This window comes from Leucoraja erinacea, chromosome 6 (genome assembly GCF_028641065.1).
Source record: "Leucoraja erinacea ecotype New England chromosome 6, Leri_hhj_1, whole genome shotgun sequence".
Classification (NCBI taxonomy): domain Eukaryota; kingdom Metazoa; phylum Chordata; class Chondrichthyes; order Rajiformes; family Rajidae; genus Leucoraja; species Leucoraja erinaceus.
The window spans coordinates 45095227-45118213 of NC_073382.1; the positions used below are offsets into that span (position 1 = coordinate 45095227).

At 44.7% G+C, this 22987-nt stretch overlaps 1 protein-coding gene across 2 annotated transcripts in view; it reads right to left on the minus strand.

Moving 5' to 3' along the window:
* Positions 1-1170: 1170 nt before the first annotated feature.
* The window catches only part of b3glcta (beta 3-glucosyltransferase a), a 100620-nt gene continuing 78803 nt past the window's right edge, over positions 1171-22987 (minus strand). For both annotated transcript variants that reach the window (XM_055636867.1, XM_055636868.1), the window contains exons 13-15: positions 9775-9894; positions 5624-5768; positions 1171-1584 (exon numbers count right to left, since the gene is read on the minus strand). In XM_055636867.1, coding sequence (XP_055492842.1) covers positions 1411-1584; positions 5624-5768; positions 9775-9894 — 439 coding nt within the window. In that variant the 3' untranslated portion in view covers positions 1171-1410. The remainder of the gene's footprint in view (positions 1585-5623; positions 5769-9774; positions 9895-22987) is intronic.

Sequence of the window (22987 nt, forward strand, 5' to 3'; positions counted from 1 at the left end):
GGGACACCTTTTCCGGTGCTTTGCATTATTGATTATTGTATAGTTATTTGTACATCATTGTGTTAATGAGCCCGTAGAGTAAGAATTTCAGTGTTCCATTGCTGATCCTTAAGACAATTAAACACGCTTGAACTCTCTTCAGTCTGAAGAAGGGTCTCGACCTGAAACGTCACCCATTCTTTCTCTCCGGAGATGCTGCTTGTCCCACTGAAGTTACTCCAGCATTTTGTGTCTACCTTCGATTTAAACCGGCATCTGCAGTTCCTTCCTAAACACTCTTGAATCTTGATATATGGAATTCCCTGTCACTGGAGGTGGTGGAATCAGATATATATCAGGTGGCATTTAAGAGACTTTAAGAGACATTCAGACTGGCATTTAGACACCTATCCATGTTCTGCAGAGATGCTGTCTGACCTGCTGAGTTACTCCAGCACTTTCTGCACTTCTATGTGCGATTCAAACTCTCCCAATCGTCTTTTGTTCTTTCCATCCCACTCTCATCCCCCCACTTTTCTGTTCTATGTAAACTTGAGAGTCCTAAATATATGACGTGCTTACAATCCGTGCAGCATCCGTCCACTGTGATAACAGCAAGAACAGGCGTTACAGGTCCACCGCCGATTTTCCGGCACCCTTGGTTCCAGAGCCTTTCTGGATTATCCGTTTTGCCAGACCATCAGGGGTCTCGGCCTCCGAGAGGAGTCCATCGATAACGGAACAGTGCGCCTAGGCCGTCGGGAGGCCGATGCCGGCCCGCAAAGTCAGCCTCGGAGGTCGGCTATGGGAACGGATTTGCTAGCTCCAGCCGGGCCACTGTTCCAGAGCCCCATCCATAGGTGGCAAATGGAACCCGACGATCAGCCGCAGAACTTCCAATAAGTTAGAGATCAGCCACCTCACCCGGGCTACGCACCACTATTTCAGGGTGATTTCAAGCACGCTCTCTTAATTTTGTCTGGATTAAAGGAGGTGCCGGACCATCAGTTGCTGGAAAATCAGGGTGGGACCTGTACTACCAATTCTAATGTCCATTGTTCTTGAAGAAATAGAATCACGCAGTGTATAATAGACTGGCAACTAATCTCGCCAAAGGGAATGGAGTAAAAGTTAGCCCCAATATAACTCCATTCAGAGCAAGGATTTGAATTCTGCATTACAAAATGTTAATTATATATAGACTGGATTTTATTTTTACAAAACTAGACAAACTTTTTCAACATTTTTAGAAAAGCATAGATTGCACAAAACTTTTCAAAAATTTAAAGAGTGACCAAGGAAATAACAAATATATTTAACTTTGCAATATAAAAGAATAATGAAAAATTAATAAAGTACGCCTTTTGAGGCTGTCTTCATAATCAGAATGCATCTTACATACAAAGACTTAGTTAAGATTAAGGGAACTATTTATAAATCTTCCCTTTCCTTCTTAGTTCTCTGTGTTTTTTGGTGTAATTTGAAGCCATCTTCATTTGCCAACCAAGTGGAATAGATTTCAACTGGATCAATATTCCAGTGTTTATGGAATGAAATTGGAACTTGATGTTTAAGGTAGTCTTTCGAATAGTCCATTGGTCGTGCCTGGAAAGCAATAGAAAAGATTACTGGCATTTAAGAGACTTTTGGATGGGTACATGGATATGCAGGTAATGGAGAGATATGGATTATGTCCAGGTAGATTAGGGATGGCCTTGGCATTATGTACAGCACAGACATTGTGGGCTGGAGGGCCTGTTCTTGTGCTGTACTGTTCTATGTTAGAAGTTACACCCTGAGCGTGATGCTATGTATTATTCTATTTCTTTCTGTCATGAGAATTTTGCCAGATATCCCAAATTGCAGCATTTGAAGCTACAGGTTTAAGATTTTCCAATGGACACTAACCTTAAAGAAACATTTTTTATTTTAAGAGATAGTGCATGGAAACAGTGCCGGAAACCAAAGCAAATCCATGCGGTCGCGGGGAGAACATGCAAACTCCACATACAAACAACACCCAAGGTCAGGATCAAACCCGGGTCTCCGGAGCTCTGAAGCAGCAGCCGTGCCACCCTATGGATCCTTCAACATATTCGATTCATATTTTATTTCCTGCATAAACATTCCTTAATTTGACATCGCAGCAGCAATTCACAACTACATTGAAATTGGTTCTAATTATTATACTTTTGAAATGTTTTATATGGTCAATATACCACAGAAAAAAATACACTGTCTACATTGATGACTTCAAATATATTAAATTGTACAGTTGATGGAACTCAAAGTCTAAGATCTGTACAGATGTTTAAGCGTTTCAAATCCAGATTATTTTTTAATGTCGAGTATTACAAGTATAAATTTGCGGAAAAAATGTAGGTAACCTTTTCCGATAAATGAGTGGTAAAATTGTGGAACAAGTATAACAGTGTGTCGTGCATGCAGTATTATTTAAACAATCAAATGATTTCCTCTTGAAAAGGGCAACCATAGGAATTTTGTTTCTAAACCCACAGCAAATTTCCAGGTAAACCATTAACATTGTATGACACTTGAAAGTTCTTTGATTGAATGAACTAAAAGATAGAGCATCGAAATAGCATTGAAAAAAGAAAACAAGATTTGTTTGATTGATTGAAAGATCTTTGGAAACAGATCTTTCAGCGAACCGAGTCCATACTGACCATGGATCACCTGTTCACACTAGTTCTATGTTATCCCACTTTAGCATCTGCTCCCTACACACTAGGGGCAATTTGCAGAGGCCAATTAAGCTACAAACCCACATGTCTTTGGGATATAGGAGGAAACTGGAGCGCCCGGAGGAAACTCACGCGATCACAGGGAGAACGTGCAAACTCCACCCACAGACTGCACCCGAGGTCAGGAACGAACCCAGGCCTATGCCACTGTGAAGCAGTAGCTCTACCCGTTGCCCTACTGTGCCACCTTAAAGGATTGTTTTTATGAGAAAAAATGTCTGGTATAAACTAAACTCTTTGGTTAATTATTTGCAAATAAGATGGCGGCGTATTTTGTGTAAATGAAAGGTTTATGGCTGGGGATTTGGGAGAATATAAATAGTAGAAGCTTGTTTGTAACCAAGATGAGAAAAATCACTTTAACATTTCAAGGACAGAATGGATGGAAAAGCAGGCTGTGCAAACTCATTTTGATTTTGATTTTGTGACAAATTACCTTAATTCAAGATAGTGACAACCTATTTTTACATCCAAATTGACCTTGTACAACTTAGGTGGTTTGGTTTTGTTTCTTTTTTAATCTGTTTTCAGTTGTGTTCTTACCGTTAAAAATACAATTATAGCACTGTCTAGTGAATGAGTTATTTTGAAACGTTGAGGGCAGTACGGTGGCACAGCGGGTAGAACTACTGCCTCTCACGGGTTTGATCAGGACCTCGGATGCTGTCCGTGTGGTTTGCACATTTTCCCTGTGACAGTGTGGGTTTCCACCGGGTGCTCCAGTTTCCGCCCACATTACAAAGATGTGCTGCTTTGTAGGTTATTTGGCCTCTGTAAATTGCTCTCACTGTGTAGGGAGTGAGAAAGTGGGATAACATAGAACCAAAGTGAATGGGTGATCGTGGTTTAATGCCAAGAACCCAACTGAAAACATAGAACAGGTGATCGATGGTCAGCATGGACTCGGTGGGCTGAAGGGTCTGTTGCCATGCTATATCTTTCAATCGAATAAAAATCAAGGAATGTTTTGTTCTTGGGTTTCTGGTCACCTTTTTGCCAAATCAACTTGCAGAAATCTGTCATTCCTCACACAGAGTCTCTGTAAATTGCTCCTAGTGTATACGGAGTGGATAATAGGATAATGTGGCGGCTCCCAAGGGTCGTGCCATCATACTGTTGAACCCCTCGGCACGGGAGTGGTTCAGTCCGGAGGCGGCCCTTAGCCAGAGGGTTTAAAGGCAGGGGTTTGGGTGCCATCTTTCTCTTGTTTGGTCTTCCCTACAACCGGGAGGAACATAATAAAAGGTGCCTCTCAAAACACTGGACTTCGTGCTTCCTTTTGAGACCCACGCACTACAATAACATCGAACTAGTGTGAATGGGTGGTAAATCACTAGCACGAATTCTGTGGGCTGAAGGGCCTTTTATCTAATGCAGTGTCTCTAAAACTAAAAACATGAGCTATGAACTTGGGGTAGCATGGTGCCAATATGCCGCAAGGTATATCTCGGTAACCTGGGCATCGACCCCTCCCTCTGCAACTGGATTCTGGACTTTCTAACCAACAGACCCCAGTCTGTGAGGTTAGACAAGCACACCTCTTCAACCCTCACCCTGAACACCGGCGTCCCTCAGGGCTGTGTGCTGAGCCCCCTCCTCTACTCCCTCTTCACCTATGACTGCACACCTGTACATGGTACTAACACCATCATCAAGTATGCAGATGATACAACGGTGATTGGCCTCATCAGCAACAACGATGAGCTGGCCTACAGGGAGGAGGTCCAGCACTTAGCAGCATGGTGCGCTGACAACAACCTGGCCCTTAACTCCAAGAAGACCAAGGAGCTCATTGTAGACTTCAGGAAGTCCAGAGGCGGCACGCACACCCCCATCCACATTAACGGGACGGAGGTGGAACGTGTTTCTAGCTTCAGGTTCCTGGGAGTCAACATCTCCGATGACCTCTCTTGGACCCACAATACCTCTACTCTGATCAAGAAGGCTCATCAGCGTCTCTTCTTCCTGAGAAGACTGAAGAAGGTCCATCTGTCTCCTCAGATCCTGGTGAACTTCTACCGCTGCACCATCGAGAGCATCCTTACCAACTGCATCACAGTATGGTATGGCAACTGCTCTGTCTCCGACCGGAAGGCATTGCAGAGGGTGGTGAAAATTGCCCAACGCATCACCGGTTCCACGCTCCCCTCCATTGAGTCTGTCCAAAGCAAGCGCTGTCTGCGGAGGGCGCTCAGCATCGCCAAGGACTGCTCTCACCCCAACCATGGACTGTTTACCCTCCTACCATCCGGGAGGCGCTACAGGTCTCTCCGTTGCCGAACCAGCAGGTCGAGGAACAGCTTCTTTCCGGCCGCTGTCACTCTACTAAACAACGTACCTCGGTGACTGCCAATCACCCCCCCCCCACGGACACTTATTATTTATTTTTTTAATTCAAAATCGTTTGCTATGTCGCTCTTCAAGGAGATGCTAAATGCATTTCGTTGTCTCTGTACTGTACACTGACAATGACAATTAAAATTGAATCTGAATCTGAATCTGAATCTGAAGGTATCTCTAAAGTCTATAGTTCTATGGATTGTCAATGGTTTTCGTGCTAGTTTAGGTACCTTGATTTTTATCCAGGTAGAAAAAGGCCCTTCAGCGCACGCCGACCAGCTATCACTCCTTTCACTATCCTACACACTGGGGATAATTTACAATTTTACCGAAGCCAATTAACCTACAAACCTGCACATCTTTGGAGTGTGGGAGGAAACTGGAGAACCCGGAGAAAATCCATACGGGGTGATTGTCCAAACTGCTTACAGACAGCGCCCACAATCAGGATTGAGCCTCTGCGTCATTGTGCTGCTAGTTGTACAGTTATTAATCCATCTTTCAATCAATCAGAAACGAGAACCTCAAGAAATAATTACCTGATGGAAAAGCGGGCTGTGGGTGACGGGGATTCCAAGGCCACTGAAGCACATTCCCAGAACCATGTCATCGGGAGCATCGTTACTGTAGCAGCTGCACCCACTGTGTAGTAATCGCTTTACTGCTTCTCTGCTGAAGACAATTCTATACAAGAAGAAAAGGAAATCAAGGTGGAACTGAGAACAGCAAAATGATACGTTAGTGCAAACAAAATGCTTCCGGATCCTACTGAATGCACATGGGGCCTTGTGAGTGATTCAGAATGATAGCAGGCTCCCAAAAAGATGAATGCAAGGTTGTTTCCACTGGTGGGAGAGTCGAGAACCAGAGGGCACAACCTCAGAACAAAAGGCCATACCTTTAGACAGGAGATGAGGAGGAATTTCTCTAGTCAGAATGTGGTGAATCTGTGGAATTCATTGCCACAGACGGCGGTGGGGGACAAGTCTTTAGGTATTTTAAGGTGGAAATTGACAGATACTTCATTAGTAAGGGTGTCAGTGGTTATTGGGGTAGGCAGGAGAATGGGTATGAAAGGGGAAGTGAGAACAGCCATGATTGAATGGTGGAGTAGACACGATGGGCCGAATGGCCTAGTTCTGCTCCTATAACATATGAACTTAGGAGAACTTTATATTCGCTAAATGTAGGTTAGTTTGTGATTTAATTGAAGCTTCCAGGGGGTGAATAGAAATAAATGACTTTTGTGGAGTACAGGGACTGAGTACTAAAGTCTGAAAATTAGTGCCAGATCTTTTGAGTTGAGTCATAGTCATACAGCGTGGAAACCAGCTCTTCGGCCCATCTTGCTCATGCCGACCAACATGCCCCATCTACACCTGTCCCACTTACCCATGTTTGGCCCATATCCCTCTAAACCTTTCTTATTCATGTACCTATCCAAATGCCTTTTAAATGCTGTTATTGTACCTGCCGCAACTACCTCCTCTGACAGCTTGTCCAAATATACTCACCTCGCTCCGAGTTAAAAAGTGGCCCCTCGGGTTGCTGTTAAATCTCACCTTCCCCCTCTCTCCCAACCCTACCGTTATGGAGAGGGACGATGGATCGCGGGCTGCAGCAGCCTGGGGCTTACCTGGATCAGGGGCGCTCCAGTATTTCCACCTGCTGAAGTCTTCAGACGACTCTGCAATTGTGGGCTGCATCAGTGAAGGGAGGGAAGCTGAATGCAGAGGTGTAGTGACAACTTTGTTGAGTGGTGTGGGTTGAATCACCCGCTGCTTAACACCGACAAGACTAAGGAGTTAGTGGTGGACTTTAGGAGGAGAGGAACACCCCTGTCCCCTGTCTCCATCAAGGGTGTGGATGTGCAGTTTACTAGGGAGTACAAATACCTTGTCGTGCACCTGGACAGTAAACTGGACTGGTCTAGGAATGGTGAGGCCCTGTACAAGAAGGGACAGAGCCAGCTCTCCTCCTTGAGAAGGCTCCGCTCATTCAACGTCTGCAGTGAGATGCTGCAGATGTTCTACAAATGGATGGTAGCCAGTTCCATCTTCTTCGCTGGTGGTCGCCAATAGGATCAACAAACTTATCTGGAAGGCTGGCTCCGTCCTGGGGGCAGAGTTGGAATCATGGGAGGTGGTCTTGGAGGGGAAGATGCTCCTCAAACTGCGGAGCATCCTGGACAATACAGCTCACCCCCTCCATGACACACTGGTCAATCTGAGGAGTACATTCAGCTACAGACTGGTTCCACCAAGATGCAGGACAGAACGCTGCAGTAGATCCTTCTTCCCTGTGGCTATCAAACTGTACAACTCCTCCCCCTTCTGTCATGGGGTAGACTAAAGCTGACTCCCTTCCCTTCACCCCTCCCCAATCTTTGCATATCCCCAATCCTTTCCACTCCTCACTTTAATTTCATGTTTCATATATTTTGTTATTTTTTTTTACTGTTGGCAGATCAATTTCCCTCCTGGGATAAATAAAGTTCTATCGTATCGTATGTGGACCGGACCTGGGACTTTTTCTTCGTAAACGTCGGCAAAATATGGCAACTATGCATTTGTGGGTTGTGCAACACAATTTTTCAGTGCTCTCTGTATCATAGAGTGACAATAAAGAACCATTGACGCATTGAACTGCCTATCATTTTTGTTATTAATTGCATTTTATTTTATCGTTAATTAAATCTCAAATTGACCAAACTTATCAATGTTTAAGGATGACTAAATAATTGAGTATTTAGCTTTTGATCTTCAGTTAATTTATTTTGCACGCTATTTCATCTCTGCACCCAATTTCCAACGTTAAATGTCCTCACATTATTTTTAGTTTACTCTGTGATCAGATTACCCTGATTGTGTCTATTCAGAGTAATTGGAATATGAATCCTAGTATGGTGGTTACGCGAACAACCTTATTTTCTGCAGTGATGTGTTTACATCCCTATCCTTGGTGCCTTAAGCTCCCTGACCATTGATTATGTTGAAATAAAACTGCTCTGGATCTTTGTCATACAGCACGGAAATAGGCTCCACCGGCCCAGCTCGTCCATGCCAACCAAGATGCCACTAGTCCCATCTGCCTGCATTTGGCCCATATCCCTCCAAAACGTTCTTATCCATATACCTGCCCAAATGGCTTTTAAATGTAGTTATTGTACCTGCCTCAACTACCTCCTCTGGCAGCTTGTTCCATACACCCACCATTCTCTGAACGAAAAAGTGTATTAATGTTTTAATCCTGTCTACATATAGAAAAATAAATGCTGTCAAGGTCACATACAGCTCGACGAACAAGGGTCAATCATGTTTGCTTTACTTCAGGGTTGAGGATGGCTTGCTTCCAATTCTGGAGAGATGTAGGATTGTTGCCATTTTATGGAATTACTGATAGAGGTACTCTCGTAGCATCTAAAAGATATTTGGACAGGCACATGGACAGGAAAGGTTTACATAAATATGGGCCAAACGTGGGCAGATGGGACTGGCTTAGATGGGACAACAAAAAGTGCTGGAGTAACTCAGCGGGTCGGGCTGCATCTCTGGAGAACATGGATAGGCGACTTTTCAGGTCCCGAGCCTTCTTCAGGTTGATAGGTGACGCTTCGGATCAAAACTCTTCTTCAGTAGTTGAGGCAGGTAATATCACAACATTTAAAAGACATTTGGACAGGTACATGGATAGCAAAGGTTTGGAGGGATATGGGCCAAATGCAGGCAGGTGGGACTAACGTAGATGGGGTATCTTGGTCAGCTGTAGGACTCTGATGCTAAGTGGTGCATGAGGCATATTTGGGACGTGCAAATTCTGCCACAGAGCTGGAAGGGAGTTCTTGATAGGGCTGGTGGTAAGAAACAGTAAAAATCAGAGGGGATGCTGAGGGAGGCACTGAAAAAGAGGGGAATAGTGAAAGGCCTGGATAGAGTGAATGTGGAGAGGATGATTCCACTAGTGGGAGAGTCTCGGACCAGCGGGCACAGTCTCAGAATAAAAGGACGTACCTTTAAAATGGAGTTGAGGAGGAATTTCTTCCGCCAGAGGGTGGTTTCGAGTTTAGAGATACAACCCGAAAACAAGCCCTTCGTTCTACCAAGTACGCACCAGCCAGCGATCCCCGCATACTTACACTATCCTACACACACTAAGGACAATTTACAATTATAACAAGCCAATTAGCTTAGAAACCTGTCGGTGTTTGGAGTGTGGGAGGAAACTGGAGATTTCCCATGTGGTCACAGGAAGAATGTACAAATTCCTTACAGGCACGCACCCATAGTCTGGATTGAATCCAGGTCTCTGGCCCTGTAAGGCAGCAACTTTACCGCTGATCCACTGTACTGCCCTTGGCCAATCTGTGGAATTCATTGCCACAGACTGCTTTGGACCAATTAATATTTTTAAAGTGGAGATTGACAGATTCTTGATTAGTACGGTTATGAGGAGAAGGCAGGAGAATGGGCTTGAGAGGGAGAGACAGATCAGCCAGGATTGAATTACAGAGTAGACTTGATGGGCCTAATGGCCTAATTCTGCTCCTAAAACTTATGGAATTGGTGATGGGGAGAGGTCGGAGGGGGAGAGAGCGAGTGAGAAGGGTGGCGGGGGAGTTGTCATTGTTTTTTGTGCGGGAGCCCTCCTGTAGATCCATGTGAATGGGTGCACACAGACCTTGCCTACTCACCCTCCACCTCCTGTGATATAGCTGTATCCACCAGTGCTCAGTCCATATCCATAGCGCTCTCCGAGGAAGATGGCCTCACTTGGGTCGTAGCAGCTGAGTAATCTTTGGAGCCTTGGAATGCTGCATTAAATAATCACTCATTAGTACATGCCTAATGTACCATTATAACAAAATAAAACTAATGTCTTTCTATGTTTTACTCCACGTTCCCCCTGCGACGCCGTGGGAAGTAGTGGAATATTTTGCTTGTAATTACGTAGGCAGTCACTTGGCAATTTCCATCATAGTCACAACGTCATACAGCACGGAAACAGGCCCTTCAGCACAACCCGTCCATGCCATTAGGGTGCCCCATCCAAGTTAGTCCCATTTGCTCTACCAAGCGTAAATCCTTTGTTTTGTTCTGGAGATTGTCTTCAAAAACAAAATGTTCTACTTCAGTATTTTCTTTATAAATCTGTAAAGTTATCACGCTTAATAGGAACTCATAATGGAATAAATGTAAAACAGGAGACATCAGGTCTTTGTAGACTGAAAGTGTATGCGGACATTACACATTTAGTTCAATATACTTTAGAACCACAACCTGCACGAAACAATGAACAGCAGAGTTTTGCTGTCGGTGGTGCTGTTAAATTCCAAATGTTGTCAAACAATGAGGATTAAAAGGGTAAACAGTCAGAACCTTTTTCCCCAGGGTGGAAATGTCAATCACCAGAGGGCACAGCATTAAGGTGATAAGGGGAAAGTTTAATGGGGATGTGCAGGGCAATTGTTTTTTACATGGAGGGTGGTGGGGGCCTCGAACATGGTGCCAGGGGTAGTGATAGAGGCAGATACAAAAGTGGCGTTTAATGGTTTTTAGACAAGCTCATGGATATGCACAGTACAGAGGGATATGGATCATATCCAGGCAGATGAGATCAGTTTAACAAATATTGTGGGCCAAAGGGCCCTATCCTGTGCTGTACTGTTTCATTGTCACATGTACCGAGGTGCAGTGAAAATAATTTTTTGTTGCATGCTATCCAGTCAGTAGAAAGACTATATCAGTTGGGCCAAAGAGTCTGTTTCCGTGCTGTGTGACTGTGACTCTATACAGCACAGGTCCTTGTGGAATTAGATTACTACATTCTGCCAACTGGAAATAATAATCTATTTCTATCTGCTCCTTGCCCTCTAGTTGTTAGTCAGCTCTCTATCCATGCTAATATATCACCCTCAACATAGCGTGTCTTAAACCCTTTGTGAAAACATCAATCACTAGTTGCTCTTCATCAATCCCATTAAATACAGATTAAATAAACTAGAGGATTTGCCAAACACATTTCACTTCCATAAATTAAAATAGAAAATGCGGTAAATATTCAGCCTTTGGAGTATGTGTGGAGAAAGCTGTGAGATTGTTATTTCCAATATCTGCTGCATTGTTTATTATTCTCTTTCATAAATCTATCTTTGCCACGTAATTGCATCTTGAATCTCCAACTTCTCCATTACATTTTTATTGATGGATTCTACCATTTCCCTAACATTTGGTTCCAGAATAACTTCACATCTGTCTCTTATTTTTATTCTTTCACTTTACATAACCAATAATAAACCTAAACCTTATCAAGTCGTGGTGCATTTAGTACCATCCAATGAATCACAGGTTAGCTGGGTGAATTTTGGAAGATCAAGGGGATGGCACACAGTGGCGTAGTGGGGAGAGCCGTTGCCCCACAGCACCAAAGACCCGGGCTCCATCCTGATCTTGGGTACTGTCTATATGGAGTTCTCCCTGGTACCACATGGGTTCCCTCCAGAAGTTCCAGTTTCCTCCCACGTCCCAAAGACGTGCTGGTTTGGAGGTTAATTGGTTTCTGTAAATGTGTTTTTAGTTTGTAGGGAATGGATGAGAAAGTGGGATTGCATAGAACTACAGTGAACAGGTGATCGATGGCTGGTGTGGACCCAATGTGCTGTGTCTCTAAACTAAACAATGTATTGAAACTTTGTCCCTAATATCATGGGGGGGGGGGGGGGGGGGGGGGGGGGGGGGGGGGGGGGTCGTACCTTATCCCATGGACTGCTCATTAGTGGCCAAGCAGTAATAGAAAACAAGGGTAATAAAAGCTGCCCTGACCATCACACCCACATCCCATAAATAAATGAATAGAAAACCCATTGGAATCGAACGATGAAACATCAATTGGAAAAATGGGCTGAAAGATGGCAGATGGAGTTTAATGCTGATAAATGTGAGGTGCTACACCTTGGCAGGACAAATCAAAATAGGACGTACATGGTAAATGGTAGGGAATTGAAGAATACAGTTGAACCGAGGGATCTGGGTATAACCGTGCATAGTTCCTTGAAGGTGGAATCTCATATAGATAGGGTGGTAAAGAAAGCTTTTGGTATGCTAGCCTTTATAAATCAGAGCATTGAGTATAGAAGCTGGGATGTAATGTTAAAATTGTACAAGGCATTGGTGAGACCAAATCTGAAGTATGGTGTACAATTCTGGTCGCCCAATTATAGGAAGGATGTCAACAAAATAGAGAGAGTACAGAGGAGATTTACTAGAATGTTGCCTGGGTTTCAACAACTAAGTTACAGAGATAGGTTGAATAAGTTAGGTTTTTATTCTCTGGAGCGAAGAAGGTTAAGGGGGAACTTGATAGAGGTCTTTAAAATGATGAGAGGGATAGACAAAGTTGATGTGGACAAGCTTTTCCCTTTGAGAATAGGGAAGATTCAAACAAGAGGACATGACTTCAGAATTAAGGGACAGAAGTTTAGGGGTAACATGAGGGGGAACTTCTTTACTCAGAGAGTGGTAGCGGTTGTGGAATGAGCTTCCAGTGGAAGTGGTGGAGGCAGGTTTGTTGGTATCATTTAAAAATAAATTGGATAGGCATATGGATGAGAAGGGAATGAAGGGTTATGGTATGAGTGCAGCCAGGTGGGACTAAGGGAAAAAAAGTTGTTCGGCACGGACTTGTAGGGCCGAGATGACCTGTTTCCGTGCTGTAATTGTTATATGGTTAATAATGATTACCAGAGAATCACATACCGTTTTCCTTGTTTTATAGTTTTGTCAATTAAGTGATGAGGGATGGATGTGATCTGCAGGAATCAACAATGTCAGTACAACAACATAAATAACGTGGCCTCCCACACTGCAAGCTGTGCCAGACATGGAGTGCATGGCAAATATTCCGGCATATGGGCAGCAGGTGGCGCAGCGGGAGAGTTGCTGCCTTACAGCGCCAGAGGCCTGGAGTGCTGGGGTAACTCTACACTTCAGGTGGCATCTCCATCCTATCCACAACTAAAGAGCAGTCCTGAGCTACTATCTACTTCATTAAAGACCCTTGCACTATCGTTAATCAGTCTTTATCTTGCACTAAACGTTATTCCCTTTATCCTGCACCTGGACACAGTGGACAGCACGATTGTAATCATGTATAGTCTTTCTGCTGACAGGTTAGCACGCAATAAAAAACTTGTCACTGTACCTCCGCACAACTGCAATAAACTAAACTTTGGAGATGATGAATAGGTGCCTGACTGTATGGGGAGGAGGGTGAGAGAAAGCTGGAATAGAGGAGAGGCAGGACAAAGTGCGGCAGGTGATAGGTGAACACGGGCGAGGGAGGGTTGGTGAAAGGCAGATGGTTGGACAAAGGCTAGAGATGAAAAAAAAGGAGCGAGACAAAAGGATTGAAGAGTCACGAATTGTGAAGCCCGAGGAGGTGGGAATAGTCTACCTGCTTTACTTCTGCAGGGTGACCATTTCCAATAATAAATGATGCTTCAGGCAAATCCAATTCTGCCCTCTCCGTGCAACCATTCAAATTTTCTACGTTTTCTTAATACTGTTTAAAAACTAAAAGCAAAAATTCTGGATGACTTCCCCTGCTGTTGCCAAGGTCACTTTGGTAGTTTAACACCCAATGGTATGAACATTCAATTCTCCAATTTTAGGTCATAAAACTCCTTCTCCCCCTCTCTCGTGCCTGTGCCCCTGATGCATATCATTTTTCCCACTATCCCGCCCCCTTTCTTCTCTCTCTCCCCCCCGTCCATATCCCTCCTTCTGGCTTCATAAGTCACTCCTCTCCTAATTACCTCTAGTGTTTGCTCACCCATCTTCCAATCAACCCCCCTCACCTGTAAAGCAGATTATTATCTGAATGGTGTCAGGTTAGGAAAAGGGGAAGTGCAACGAGACCTGGGAGTCCTTGTACATCAGTCAAGAAGGGTTTCGGCCCGAAACGTTACCTATTTCCTTCGCTCCATAGATGCTGCTGCACCCGCTGAGTTTCTCCAACATTTTTGTGTACCACTGAAAGTAAGCATGCAGGTACAGCAGGCAGTGAAGAAAGCAAATGGCATGTTGGCCTTCATTGCGAGAGGATTTGAGTTGTACAACTGTAAGGAGAGGATTTGAGCTGTACAACTGCAAGGAGGTCCTACTGCAGTTGTACAGGGCCCTGGTGAGACCGCACCTGGAGTATTGTGTGCAGTTTTGGTCTCCTAATTTGAGGAGTGACATTCTTGCTATTGAGGGAGTGCAGCGTAGGTTCAAGAGGATAATTCCCGGGATGGAGGGACTGTCATATGATGAAAGAATAGGTCGATTGGGCTTGTATTCACTGGAATTTATGAGAGGGGATCTTATAAAAACATATAAAATTCTAAAGGGATTGGACAGGCTAGATGTTGGGGAAGTCCAGAACCAGGGGTCACAGTTTAGGAATAAGGGGTAGGCTAGTTAGGACTGAGATGAGAAAAACTTTTTCACCCAGAGAGTTGTGAATCTGTGGGATTCTCTGCCACAAAAGGCAGTGGAGGCTAATTCACTGGAGGTTTTCAAGAGAGTTAGATATAGCTCTTAGGGGTAACAGAATCAAGGGATGTGGGGAAAAAGCAGGAACGGGGTACTGATTTTGGATGATCAGCCATTGGCGGTGCTGGCTTGAAGGGCTGAATGGCCTACTCCTGCACCTATTTTCTATCTTTCTACGTATCCACCTATAACATGCCAGGCTTTGTCCCACCCCCACCTTTCTTTTCCAGTTTTCTCTCCCACATTAGAATCAGTCTGCAGAAGAATCCCAACCCAAACCGTCACCTATCAGTTGCTGCCTGACAGAGATACGTGAGGTGTTGCATTTTGGGACATCTAACAAGGGCAGGACCTACACACTGAATGGTAGAGGTGGAAAAAAAGGAGCAAGACAAAAGGATTGAAGAGTCACGAATTGTGAAGCCCGAGGAGGTGAGGAGAGGCTACCTCTTGTACTTCTGCAGGGTGACCATTTCCAATAATAAATTATGCTTCTGGCAAATTCAATTCTGCCCCATACGTACAATCATTCAAATTTTCTACCTCTTCTTAATACTGTTTAAAAACTGAAAGCAAAAATTCTGGATGACTTTCCCCCTGCTGTTGCCAAGAGAGTGTTGTAGAGCAGAGGGATCTAGGAGTGCAGCTGCATGGTTCCTTGAAGGTCGAGTCGCAGGTAGATAAGGTGGTCAAAAAGGTTTTTGGCACATTGGCCTTCATCAGTCAGAGTATCGTATAGAAGTTGGGAGGTCATATTACAGTTGTATATGATGTTGGTGAGGCCGCATTTAGAGTATTGTGTTCAGTTCTGGGCACCATGTTACAGAAAAAATATTGTCAAGCTTGAAAGGGTTCAGAGAAGATTTACGAGGATGTTGCCAGGACTACAGAGGCTGAGCTAAAGGGAGAGGTTGAGTAGGCTGGGTCTCTATTCCTTGGAGCGCAGGAGGATGAGGGATGATCTTATAGAGGTGAATAAGATCATGAGAGGATAGATCAGGTAGATGCACAGAATCGCTTGCCCAGAGTAGGAGAATCGAGGACCAAAGGACACAGGTTTAAGGTAAAGGGGAAAAGATATAATAGGAATCTGAGGGGTAGTTTTTTCACACAAAGGGTGGTGAGTGTATGGAACAAGCTGCCAGAGGCTGGGACTATCCTAATGTTTAAGAAACAGTTAAGACAGGTAAATGGATAGGACAAGTTTGGAGGGATATGGACCAAGCGCAGGCACGTGGAACTAGTGTAGCTGGGACATTGTGGGCACTGAGGGCAAGTTGGGCCGAAGGGCCTGTTTCCACACTGTATCACTCTATGACTCTGCTGAGTTACTCCAGCACCGTATTTAGCTCAAGATTTCAGCATCCGCAGTTCCTTGTGTCTACAGTAAAATCATGACGCACAAAATTGAAACTATGGTAAAATAAAATCCAGTTATTTTTACCCATAGCTTCCTGCTCGATCTACCAAAGGAGCAACTGAAAAGTGTGGCAAGAAACTATTTTTGAATGGACTTCCACTAATTAATCTTAATTTAAATGTTGTAGACAGGGCACCTTGGTCAGCATGGGCAAGTTGGGATGAAGGGCCTGATTCCAAGCTATTTAACTGGATGGAATGCTTTTAGAAAATGAAAAACAACAGGATATAAAGTCTCCAAACTCACTCTAAAGCTCCAGATTAAAAAAAAAGACAATGATCCTTCCTATAATGGTTTCACATTAAATGCTCTTTGCTCTTTGTATTTTTTATTAAGACTTTATATTACTTTTTTTAAAATTTCTGCAGCTTGAACTTTCTAAACCTTTTTACATAATCCAGCAGAACTTTCTGCCTGTCCTCTAGAACTCTTCTGCATTGGGGAATCTGTTCCTATCCAGATGGTTGTCACAGAAGCAAGAAGCTTTCATTTTTAATTTAATGTTGAAAATAATTAAACTTTCTAGATCAGGCTCTCTGTGAAATAAACATGGAGTTTAATGAGTCATGTAATTAACTTGCAACTTGATGCACGAGCCTGATACTTGGTGAATGTATTTTCTTGGTGAATGGGTTTCAGCAACTAAGTTATAGAGAAAGGTTGAACAAGTTAGGGCTTTACTCTTTGGAGCGCAGAAGGTTAAGGGGGGACTTGATAGAGGTCTTTAAAATGAAGAGAGGGATAGACAGAGTTGACGTGGATAAGCTTTTCCCACTGAGAGTATGGAAGATTCAAACAAGGGGACATGACTTGAGAATTAATGGACAGAAGTTTAGGGATAACATGAGGGGGGACGTCTTTACTCAGAGAGTGGTGGCTGTGTGGAATGAGCTTCCAGTGAAGGTGGTGGAGGCAGGTTCGTTTTTATCATTTAAAAATAAATTGGATAGTTATATGGACAGGAAATGAATGGAGGGTTATGGTCTGAGCGCAGGTATATGGGACTAGGGAAGAATACGGGTTCGGCACAGACTAGAAGGGTCGAGATGGCCTGTTTCCGTGCTGTAATTGTTATATGGTCATATGAATGGCATACAAAACAGGACTACGGCATAATACAGGAATGTTTATGAAATTAAGTGTCATTTACTGTATAAGAGGCATAACTAGGGTAGCACCTATTCCCCCAGGGTGGAAATGTACAACACTAGAGGGAATGGCTTTAAGGTGAGAGGGGCAAAGTTTAACGGAGATGCATGTGGCAGAGAGTGCTGGGGGCCTGGAACACACTGCCTGGGGTGGTTATGGAGGCAGAACTCCACACAGACAGTACCCAAGGTCAGGATCGCACCCGGGCCTCTGGCACTGTGAGTCAGCGGCTCGACCAGCTGCACTCCTGAGCTACCGAAACGTGCAAACTCCACACATTCAGCACCAGAGGTCAGGATCGAACCTGGGTCTCTGGTGCTGTAAGGAGGCAGCTCCACCGCTGAACTGCCAGAATGTGCAAACTCCACACAGACAGCACCCAAGGTCAGGATGGCATCAGCTCTACCAGCTGTGCCAATTTTTCAAATTGACATTTCAACTTGAAAAGTTTAGAATGCAGCTTGCAAATCTCAAAAAATAGTGATGTTTGAAGAGTGTTTTGTGGATACACCATCCGAATGGAACAGATTCTCATACAGCATGGCAGCATTATTCTAAGTGAAATTTGGGGTGGCACGGTGGCGCAACGGCAGGGTTTCGATCCTGACCACAGGTGTTGTTTGTATGGAGTTTGTACGTTCTCCCTGTGACCGTGTGGGTTTCTTCCCACATCCCAAAGATGTGTGGGCTTGTAGGTTAATTGGCTTCTGTAAATTGCCCCTAGTGTGTAGGGAGTGGATGAGAAAGTGGGATAACAGAACTATGTGAGCGAACTCGGTGGGCCAAAATGTTTATTTCCACGCTGTATCTCTAAACTAAACTAAAGCATGGTCAGTTTCATCTTTCATTATGAGCTGTTTTCATTTTGAGTTCTCAAAATGTCATTTTAAATTCTGTTTATTTCCTGGTGGTTTTGATGTCCTCTGGCAGGACATGACTTGGTGAGGAGGATAGCGAGCACTTTTAAGGCTGTTTTAAATTTAAAATAATTTCAGCTTTATTGAAGTGTTTACACAGTAACAGTAAGTGCCTCTTATTTACAGATAATACTTTAATAGCAATGACCTCGGGGGGTGTATCAACTTAAAGAGTATTTTGTACCGTGGATTTGCATTGTCTGAAAATGAAGACTGGATTTTATATTTCTTTAGCCTTTAGAGATGCAACGTGGAAACGGGCCCCTTGACCCACCGAGTCAACGCAGACCAGCGATCACCCCGTACACTAACACTATCCTACACACATTTCATTACAATCATTTCTTCCATTGTTCCCATTTACTCTAAAGTTGATTTAGTTCTGCTTGTGCTGCAGCAGATGGGAGATTTGCTTTGGAATCATCCAGGAACCTATCCTTTACTGTGTTAGCCCAGGCCCAAAGCCACCCAGTAACTCACACTAATGTTGCCAAGCAGTTTGTTAGAGGTCTGGTCATAAAGCAAGGCCAGGAAGATGCATCGTGTTCCTATCACCATTACAGGGAGGATAGAATTCTCCCATTTTTAGTAACTACAAAATCCTCCCCCTCTCCCTTCTTCCCCCGTAAACCTCAAATGCACCATCAGACACATGAACAGTTTATTCCCCTCTATTATCAGGTTTCTGAATGGTCCTTCCATAAGCTAGGATACTGTCCAATTCATCTCTACCCCATTGCGGACATTGGACTTTGTCTGCGGTACTGATGCGCTACAATGCTGAGAACTATATTCTGCTCTCTGTACGTTCTCCTTCGCTCTGCCTATTGTACTTGAGTTTGACTTGATTGTATTTATGCTATAGAGGTTCACCACCAATTTTCCAGCACCATTAGTTCCAGAGCCTTGCCCTATAATCCAACAAAGGTCACAGCCCTGGGGAGCCGAGATACTGACTGCGGAAGTCGGTTTTGGGAACAGATCTGCCATCTCCAGCCGGGCCGGAGTTACAGAGCCCTGGCATCAGGGCCTAAATTCGACCTATCAATTGGCCTCACCTGGACTCAGTGCCACATTTTCTGGGGGGACTTCCGACGGGGATATCAAGGGCGCTTTCGTAATTTTGTCCGGATTAAAGCCGACCACCAGTTGGGGGTGGTGGACCTGTATATGATTTGAATGGATAGCAGCAAAACAACGCTTTTCACTGTACCTCGGCACACATAACAATAATAAACCCAAACCCATTCACACTAGTTTTGTATTCTTTCTCATTTGCAAACTTGTCATTTGTCCCGCATGTCAATCTTTTCGTGATTATATTCTCCTCCCCTTTGAATTTCCTTTGTTTCACTGCAACACAAGTACATTTTGAGTCGATACCAATGACTTTTCCCACATTTGCACTCACTCCATACAATGCCAGGAGCAGCTTCACATTTCTGATTCTTCAGCCTCACCAACCAAGCATGGAAACAGCCTGAAGAAGGGTTCAGAACCAAAACATCACCTATCCATGTTACTCCAGCACTTGTTCCTTCTTGGTAAACCAGCATCTGTAGTCCTTGTTTCCATAATCATGGAAACCTTTGCTTATATTTCAAGAGTACACTTCAAAGATATGTTTTCATAAAACATCTGTTCTCTGAAATGTTCTGCAAGGTTTTGCCTGTATTGCTACAGATATTAGAATATCGTTAATTCATTCCATCACCTAAATATCATGCTAATTGATATAGTCATTAACTAATTAGTTTTACACGCTGTTCCAGTCACATCTCTCTTATCTGAAGCAGACAAACACTCATTCCCATAGACCAAAATGATGGAGGAACTTAGCTGCTCAGGTGACATGTGTAGGAAGGAACTGCAGATGCAGATTTACACCGAAGATAGACACAAAATGCTGGAGTGACTCAGAGGGACAGGTAGCATCTCTGGATAGAAGGTCTCGACCCGAGTCATCCCCATTACTTCTATCTAGAGATGCTGCCTGTCCAGCTGTGTTACTCCAGCATTTTGTATCCGAAACGTCGCCTGTCCATTCCTTCTGCAGATGCTGCCTACCCACTGATGCTCTTCCTGCATTGTTCTTTAGCTTAGGATTCCAGCACCTGCAATTCCCTCTCTTGCTCATAGGCATCCTGACATGCTCTTGGTACTGCATTAATAATAATAATAATAAATTTTATTTATGGGCGTCTTTCAAGAGTCTCAAGGACACCTTACAAAAATTTAACAGGTAGAGGAAAAACATGTAAGGGGAATGAAATAAATAGTAGAGACAAGACTAATACACAAAGTAAAGACAGAATACAATTCAAAACACGATATGAGGCAATTAATGCACAGATGAAAAGGGAGGGGGACGTGGGGCTAAGGATAGGCAGAGGTGAAGAGATGGGACTTGAGGCGGGACTGGAAGATGGTGAGGGACACGGAATTGCGGATCAGTTGTGGTAGGGAGTTCCAGAGCCTGGGAGCTGCCCTGGAGAAGGCTCTGTCCCCAAAACTGCGGAGGTTGGACTTGTGGATGGAGAGGAGACCGGCTGATGTGGATCTGAGGGACCGTGAGGGTTGGTAGGGGGAGAGGAGGTTAGTGAGATATGGGGGGGCCAGATGGTGGAGGGCTTTGTAGGTGAGGATCAGGATTTAGTAGGTGATCCGGTGGGAGATGGGAAGCCAGTGAAGTTGTTTGAGGACTGGAGTGATGTGATGCCAGGATTTGGTGTGGGTGATGAGTCGGGCGGCTGCGTTCTGGACCAGTTGGAGTCGGTTGATGTCGGTGGAGCTGATGCCAAGGAGAAGTGAGTTGCAATAGTCTAGTCGGGAGGAGATGAAGGCATGGATGAGTCTTTCAGCAGCGGGAGGTGTGAGAGAGGGTCTGAGTTTGGCGATGTTGCGGAGATGAAAGAAGGAGGTTTTAATGACATGGCGGATGTGAGGCTCAAGGGAGAGGGTGGAATCAAAGATCACGCCAAGGTTGCGGGCCTGGGGAGATGGGGAGACAGTGGTGCCGTCGATGGTGAGAGTGGGGTTATTGATTTTGCTGAGTGTGGCTTTGGAGCTATAAGGAGGAATTCTGTCTTATCGCTGTTGAGTTAGAGGAAGTTATGTTGCATCCAGGTTTTTATAGCTGACAAACAGGAGTTGATATGGGAGAGGGGGGGGTTGTGGGGGGATTTGGTGCCGAGGTAGATCTGGTGTCATCGGCGTAACAGTGGAAGTCCAGGTTGAAGTGGCGGAGTATCTGACCAAGGGGGAGGATGTAGATGATGAAGAGGAGGGGGCCGAGTACGGAGCCTTGGGGAACGCCTTGAGTGACTGTGGCTGTAGCAGAGGTGTGGTTGTGGAGAGAGATTAAGTGGGATCTGTTGGAAAGGTAGGAACGGAGCCAGCTGAGTGCAGAGCCTTCAATGCCGAGATCTTTGAGTCTGGTGAGCAGGATGTTATGGTTCACTGTATCGAAGGCTGCGCTCAGGTCGAGGAGGATGAGGATGTTGAGGGAACCAGTGTCAGCAGAGGTGAGGAGGTCGTTGAGGACTTTGAGGAGAGCAGTTTCTGTGCTATGGAGGGGGCGAAAGCCAGATTGGAGGGGTTCAAGTAGGTTATACGCAAGGAGGTGGGAATGAAGTTGCGACGCAACGATACGCTCCAGGGTTTTTGAAAGAAAGGGGAGGTTTGAGATTGGGCGGTAGTTAATGAGAGAGGAGGGATCAAGACCAGGTTTCTTTAAGATTGGTGTGACAGCAGCAGTTTTGAAAGCGGAGCGGACAATTCCTTGGGACAATGAGGAGTTGAAGAGATTAGTGAGGTAGGGGCAGAGAACGGGGAGGCAGGACTTCAGCAGGGGAGTGGGGAGCAGGTAGTGGGTTTGGAAGAGCTGATGAGTTTGGAGATTTCAATAGGGGTGACCAGGTCAAACTGGGAGAGGAAGCAGTGTGGAGGAGGGGTAAGGAGGTCAGTGGAGATGTTGAAAGGAGGGGCCTTGGTAGGTGGTGGAGTAGATGCTGGGGAGTCGGGTACGGGGGATAAAGATTGATAGACGGTGCTGATTTTATCAGCGAAAAAGTGGAGGAATGAGTTGCAGAGATCCGGAGTAGAGGTAGGGAGAGTGTTTGCTCGAGGCTTGAGGAGGTTGCCCACTGTGGAGAAGAGGGTTCTGTGGTTTAGGCAGGGATCAGTGAATATGGAGGAGAGGTAGGCAGATTTTGCAGCAATGAGGGCATCTTTGTAATCAGTGAGGTGGAGTTTGTAAGCTTCAAGGTGGACTGTGAGAGATGATTTCTTTGTGAGTCGTTCAAGTCGGCGACCAGTCTGTTTCAGTTTACGAAGTGCAGGTGTGTACCAGGGTGAAGATGTGTTGAAAGTTACGGTTCTTGTTTTGAGGGGGGCCATAGTGCTAAGGGAGGTAGACAAGGTGGAGTTGAGATGGTTTGTGAGATCATCAGGTGAGATGGGGGCTGAGTCCAGGGGGAGAGTGGTGGAGAGGAGGTCAGAGAGATGGAGGGGATCAATGGATTTTAGATTACGGAAGGTGATTTCTCGGAGGAAGCGGGGGCGAGGTGTCGGAGAAGGGATGGTGAACCGTATAAGCTTATGATCAGAGAGGGGGAAGAGGCATGGATGGAGGTCGAGTACCAGTTGATTTGTGGATTGAACACTGTTTGCCAAAATTGAATATACACTTTAACGACAGCTCTCCACCCTGTAATCCTTACATAACTTTGCAGCATAGGGAATCTTATTAACAGAACGAAAATACAACCTTAGCATATGGGAAAGAAAATACAAAAAAAACTGGACAGGTGCTTGGATGACAAAGGTTTAGAGGGATCTGGACTAAACACGGGTGGGTGGAATTAGTGTAGGATGGGGCATCTTGGG